We start from the raw sequence: 6,993 nt of genomic DNA, 5'->3' as shown, positions 1-6,993 counted from the left end.
GTGATTAGCACGATTTTCGGAGTCAGATTGAGTACTGTGTACGATGGGTGATAACCATGATGGTAAAAATAGGTCAGAATTAAGAAAAAAAATTTTATTAGTCTGAGCAGAATCGAGGCCTTTAAATGTTTTGCTTTCAAAAATCTAAAAATGGGGCTTCCCTGGTGGCGCAGTGGTTGAGAGTCCGCCTGCCGATGCAGGGGACACGGGTTCGTGCCCCAGTCCGGGAAGATCCCACATGCCGCGGAGCAGCTGGGCCCGTGAGCCATGGCCGCTGAGCCTGCGCGTCCGGAGCCTGTGCTCCGCAACAGGAGAGGCCACAACAGTGAGAGGCCCGCGTACCGCGAAAAAAAAAAAGAAAAAAAAAAAAAAATCTAAAACTGGGTGTTGGATTGAGTGGTTTGGAAGGTTGTAAGATTTAGGAGAAAGAATCTTAATATTGAAAAGAGAGGTCTGAATTCCAGTCTAGTTGTGTGATCATGGGAAAGTCACTAGTTCTGAGAGCCTTATTCTGTAAAATGAAGACGATTATAATTACAATGGTTTTCTTCCACGGTTCTAGTAAGTTCTGTATACAGTCAGAATGTTTGGTTTGTAAGTGGTTATTGTGTTTTTTAGTACTTAGTTTAAATTCACTAAGCCTTCCTCTCCACCATCCCCCACAATTTAGTGACAAGAGATAGTCATCATCACATTTCGCCTCTACCTAGTGTATCTTCATCTTTAGATTCAATGGTCAGAAAATTTTCACCGTAAATTCAGCGTAAATCTTTCATGAGCTCTTCTAGAGTAGGATTACTGTCTTATTCGTTTTTTAAATGATTATTCCTGGAACCTGTATGGTGCTTGTCTTTTTTGGTCGTTTGTGGGTTTTTTCCTGTTTTTTCCACCCCCTCCCCTCCTTTTTTTTTTCAAACCTGAACTGGCAAAACTTAAGCTTTGGGTTCACCCAAAGCGAACCAAAACAATTTAACACGGAAAATAGTGTTTTCTGTCGCTTAAAGATGTGTTCAGCTGTGTATAGACACAGGGGTGGTTACAAGGAGTTAGGTAAAGAATTAGATTAAAAATAAGTTTTATTTAGCATCACTCTCAGAGCAAACATACTACTTCTGTGGGAAGCAGAGAGGATATAGCAGTCGAGTTAAACTGGCAGCACCTTTGAATCACCTAGGGAGTTCCAAAAATGGTGATCCCTGCACCCTACTCCAGACCAATTAATGAGAATCTCTGGAGGGTGGAGCATGGGTATCCCACTTTTTAAAGGTTCCCAAGGTTACTTTCTTGTGCAGCCACGATGAGAGCTTGTGTGTTAGAGGAATGAGGTTCTTCAGGAGTGTATCTTGTTTGCTTGAAGAGGGGAAAGGCTGGAAGAATTGGAGCTGCATTGGAAAATGTAGCCTGGGGCATTTGGGGGAATATCATTAGAGGACTTTTATCAGCAGGTATGATGAAATGTATGATTTGTAAAGTGAACGGTGCAGTGACCAAGGCCAGAGGGCAGGCTGTTAAAATAATCCAGAGTAACAATGAAAGCAGCAACTGTGATGATAGAAGAAATTAAAAAACATTCTCTCCTGGGTGTTAAAACATTTTTAAGAAACTGAGTAATGATTTTAGCTTGCAAACTGTATTTTGCCCTACCTAGTTACAGCTTTTCAACAATGAGTGTATATAGATTGTCATATAATGAATTTTATTGTTACTAATTATTTTTAAAGGGTCTTAGAAATATATATGCCTCAAATAATTTTCCTTGTTAATTACGAAGTAATCTCATATCTCTTGAGAGCTTTATGTTAATATAAGGGTTGTGTTATTTTTGCTTTTTCAGTACTCTAAGACTGGTTTCTAAAGGTACGGTTTTCACCCCACTTCATCAACGCACATACGTTTTCTCCTTTTTGGACCTCTATTTTATACCACAATGGTAAGCTACACCTTAGTATGTTAATATTCTTAGAATGTTCTCTTCCTTCATCTCGATAAAGGTATCTGTATGAAACAGAAATATTCTTGTAAGCTGCCCAAGTTACCCTAACAGGGAAATTACTTAGCAATCACATACAAAATTTTCTCTAAAAAATAGGAGACTCATCTCTCAGTGTTAAAATCATATCCAGATTACACATATAATCTATCTGTTCTTATTTTTGTGAAGTATTAAAAAATAGTTACTTCTGTCTGCTTTACTATAGTCGAAATCATTGGCAAGAAGGATGGGTATAAGTACAAATAGTTTTGGGGGCATAGGTTTCTCATAGTTTAAAGTTCCTCTTAATTTAGATTTTTAAAAAATTTTTAACAACAAATGTAATCTGCTTACTGCAAATAACATTTAAGCAGCATTAGTTTTAAACTTCTAATGGCAGATTTCTACTTACCATTTAGAGTCAGTAAACATACTTAGGGCTGGGCATTTAACTCTTGCCTTTAAAGAATTAAAGACAAAGAAAAAAAATCACTTTCTGTTTTAAAGAAACAGCAGCATTTGACAGAGGATAAATGAACATTAACCACCATGTTGGATAAACCTCAGAAAACATATATCTTCTCTTCTTGGGATCTTGCGTGTATACCCTTGCAGTGTTAGAGAAAAGCTATCGCAGTGGGGTTCTGACCTTGCCTTATTTTTGCATTCGTATTAGCCAGTCACTTCCCTCTTAAGTATTTGAACGCAATAGTGAATATAATGATACTAGTGTTTACATATGCAAGTATATCTCACTGGAGCTTTTAAAGTTTTGATATCAGAAGATTAAATATTTACTTGAGAAGACTGGCGATTTGAAATTGTCCTAGAGTATACATTTGATTGTGTTTATTATAATTTTTTGATCTAAACTTACTTGAAGGTTTTATGGCCAAAATAATTAAAAGAACCTTGTGTTTTTGTCAAGAGTATATATTCAGAGTTATGTTTTTATGTTAGAAAATAGTTTATTCTCAAGAATCCCATCTTGAATCCTGGGAAACAGTTTCATTGAAATCTGCCCATAAGATATTTTAATAAATTAAATTGGTATAAATTTATTTTAACAAACTTTTGAAATACTGGCATATTTTAGACTTTTTTACTTAACTCTATTGCTATTTAAAAATATAATATATATATAAATATATATAAAAAACTATATAAAAAATAGTTCTATTGCTGTTTAAAAAGCCCAGCTAGGGACTTCCCTGGTGGTCCAGAGGTTAAGACTTCGCCTTCCAGTGCAGGGGATGCAGGTTCGATCCCTGATCGGGGAGCTAGGAATCCCACATGCCTCGGGACCAAAAAATCAAAACATAAAACAGAAGCAGTACTGTAACAAATTCAATAAAGACTTTAAAAGTGGTCCACATCAAAAACAAAAAAAAAAAAGAGGTACCACAGTGTTCATTGCAGCACAATTTACAATAGCCAGGACATGGAAACAACCTAATTGTCCATCAACAGATGAATGGATAAAGAACTTGTGGCACATATATACAATGGAATATTACTCAGCCATAAAAAGAAACGAAATTGAGTCATTTATAGTGAGGTGGTTGGACCTAGAGTCTGTCATACAGAGTGAAGTAAGTCAGAAAGAGAAAAACAAATACCATATGCTAACACATATCTATGAAATCTAAAAAAAAATGGTACTGATGAGCCTAGTGGCAGGGCAGGAATAAAGACGCAGACGTAGAGAATGGACATGAGGACACGGGGTGGCGGGGGCCGGGGGGAGAGGAAAGCTGGGGTGAAGTGAGAGTAACATCGACTTATATACACACTGAATGTAAAATAGCTAGTGGGAAGCAGCAGCATAACACAGGGAGATGAGCTCAGTGCTTTGCGATGACCTAAAGACCTGGGATGGGGAGGGTGGAAGGGAGGCTCGAGAGGGAGGGGATATGGGGACATATGTATGCATATGACTGATTCACTGTGCTGTACAACAGAAACTAGCACAGTATTGTGAAGCAATTATACTCCAATTAAGATCTATTAAATAAAAAGAAAAAAGGCCAACTATTTTTATAATCATATGTATTCTCCGTCCTTAGGACTAGGAGGACAGGGTCTCTTCAACTTTTTCTTGATTTCCAAAGTCTGGCAATATTTATTCTCCCTATCCTCTTGGGATTTTGGTGGGTGCTAGGAGCTTTTATTCCATGCAACTTAGTAGATTGAAGTATTGGAGTCTGCAAAATAAAAATATAGGTTCTTGTAAATAAAAATTCTTTGCCTCTCAGTGAAATTAAAAATGACTGTCATTGTGAATGAAAAATGCTGTAACTCTGTGTGATACCCAAACCGCAAAACCAGAAAGAAATCAGTGGTGGTGTATTTGCTTAATTTTTTTTTAAATCTAGTACTTTTTATTCTTGGGTATCATTACAGAAGAATGCTATACAAATGAGGAAGACAGTTAACCTTCTTATTTCTCCCTCTTGCCTTATAATAAGGGTCTCTAAGAAATCAATGAAGGATGGGGATCTACTAGTAGATCTCAAATTGTACATGTAATAATAATACTATATTTTCATCATTTCTAAGATGCATTTGCTTTTACGTTTTAATTACTGAAGTGATAATGTGTCTACAGTCAGTGACATCTTACAGTTATAATTGGCAGCACGTTTTTCTTAATGTTAAATAATAATTCAGGCATGTAACTGATGGTATCTTAAATTCATTAAAACATGCTAAGGATAGCCTTCATTCTATTTTTGCTAGGCACTGACCTAGAAACATTGTATTATAGTTTCTCTGAATAATATTAGGGATTTCTAAGTTGATATTAGGTACCAACATAACAGCCCCCTCGGTTTTCAGGATTCCTAGCAGCTTTTAAGGGATTTTAATCTTTGCTTCACTTTAATTGCATACCTGATGGCCAGTATATTTTCCTGAATGGTGCTCTTAAAATGTTGATGTTTATAAAATGGTAGTAGTTACCATATCCAACCCTCAGCCCTGTATCAGCTGCACAAACATGGCCAGAGAAAATCATGGTAGCATTTCTTAACTAATTTGTGGTCATAATGAGGTGCCTGAGACTGCATATATTTTCTTTGTGCTATATTTTGGGCATACAATGGGGTGGGTGGAGGAGAGAAATAAAAATGTTAGACCTGTTTTAGAAAATAAAACACATTTAAACACTTAATTAGAAAATGTTATATGTATATTAAATTATGTTTGTGTGAAAATAACTAATATTACCAAATACACTATTTACTTTTTACAGCAACAAGCTTTAGAACTAGCTTTGGATCGTGCGGAGGTGAGGCGTGACTAAGTTACATATTGAAATAGTGTTGTCTTTAATTGACAGAACTCAGTTTTAAGAGATTTTCTTATGTGACTGTCAAAGAAGTACGTTAATATTAGGATGAGTATGCAAATTTTTCTATAAATACATAAAAACTACCAGATGATGTTTGGATCGTCTGTTACTTAGAATGCTCAGATAATAATGCTGTGGAATAGAAATTGAATAACACAGTGGAATAAACATTTGAACAAGGTCATAGAGTTTCTAAAATTATGTTTCCTGTTTTAACAGATATTCTAACTGCTCAATTAAAGGGGAAAATAGCTCAAATATATAGAGTCCTTGTAACTGGGTATGCTACGCGTATTCTAAACAACCATAAAACATTGAAAATATTGCTAACCTGTGAAATCACAGTGGTGAAACTCTTATGATTTTGCTTATAATATAGTAAGTAAATATTGTGCTAAATTTTAGTGCAGTTTAAATTTCACTTGTTTGTAACATATATTTAGAAATTAAGTAGGTTGCCCTAAAAGGTATGATTTAATGTGCATCAGAGACTTGAGTGACTGAACAGCCTTTTTAGCCTTACACGATTTATTAATACAGTTCTTCATGCAGTATGCAAAAGACAAGCTGTTTTCTTAAACTTCTCTTTTTTAGTATGTCATTGAAAGTGCCCGACAGAGACCTCCTAAAAGGAAATATCTATCTAGTGGAAGGTATGAATACTTAATTAATTGATATCTTAGACTCACAGAAATACGATGATAGCCATCATTTATTTCATTCTTCCTAGACACTGAGCTAGAAATGTTATGTTCTGGGTACTTTGCATATACAGTTGACCCTTGAACAATGTGGGTTTGAACTGTGCAGGTCCACTTATTTGCAGATGCTTTTCAGTAGTAAACACTACTGTACTTCATGGTCAGTGGTTAGTTGAACCTGTCGATGCAGAGGAACCACGGATACAGAGGGCCGACTCTAAGTGATACGAGGATTAACCCCTGTGTTGTGCAAGGGTCAACTGTATTAGAAATTTCTAGGTTGGTGTTAGCTACCATATCCAACCCCACTTCGCCCCTAGTTTTTGGGAAATTGGAGGAAAAATTACAGGAAAATTCAAAATGTTTATTTTATGATTATTATATTAACATTACTTTGTATACTGCCTTTGTTTATTAAATTTTAGAAAATCAATATTTCAAAAACTTTATGATTTATATATTGAAGAATGCGAAAAAGAGCCTGAGGTTAAGGTAAGTATAAATTTTTTATGTTATTACGACTTTTTAAATGTAGTGGAAGAGGGAAATTTGAAGGAATTAAATTTGAATGATTTATATTTTTGTTAGTGAACAAATATCTTTTCTAACCAGACTAGCCAGTTCTGCAGCTAAACCAGAGCTCTGGCTAATCTGGCACCTGGCAGAGATCACCTACTTAGGTAGCAGAGGGGAACCATGTTTGCTGAGTAACAGACTATCTCATTGGGAAGTTAGAAGAAGCAAAGCCACCATATATATTATCTTTTGCATCTTTTTCTTCCTGAGAAGTTATTTGTAGACTGAAGACAGGAGAAAATTAACCTATTTCTTCATGGTGAGTTGCACTGGGAAGTTAAAACTATTACAGGATATGTAGGAAATTTAGAAGTGATAATAAAAGGTGAATTTGGTCAGAAAAATTAGTTTATGCCCAGGTTAACTTAATTCATTTTTATTTAGCATGAAAG

At 35.5% G+C, this 6,993-nt stretch overlaps 1 protein-coding gene across 1 annotated transcript in view; it reads left to right on the top strand.

The window, feature by feature from the left end:
* Positions 1–1,834: 1,834 nt before the first annotated feature.
* Positions 1,835–6,993, top strand: part of SUPT20H (SPT20 homolog, SAGA complex component) — a 37,071-nt gene continuing 31,912 nt past the window's right edge. The window contains exons 1-4 of the mRNA XM_065895845.1: positions 1,835–1,930; positions 5,226–5,261; positions 5,919–5,977; positions 6,451–6,517. Of these exons, the coding sequence (XP_065751917.1) occupies positions 1,928–1,930; positions 5,226–5,261; positions 5,919–5,977; positions 6,451–6,517 (165 nt within the window). The 5' untranslated portion in view covers positions 1,835–1,927. The remainder of the gene's footprint in view (positions 1,931–5,225; positions 5,262–5,918; positions 5,978–6,450; positions 6,518–6,993) is intronic.

Source organism: Phocoena phocoena, chromosome 18 (genome assembly GCF_963924675.1).
Source record: "Phocoena phocoena chromosome 18, mPhoPho1.1, whole genome shotgun sequence".
Taxonomy (NCBI): domain Eukaryota; kingdom Metazoa; phylum Chordata; class Mammalia; order Artiodactyla; family Phocoenidae; genus Phocoena; species Phocoena phocoena.
This window is presented reverse-complemented; position numbering and strand designations above follow the sequence as displayed.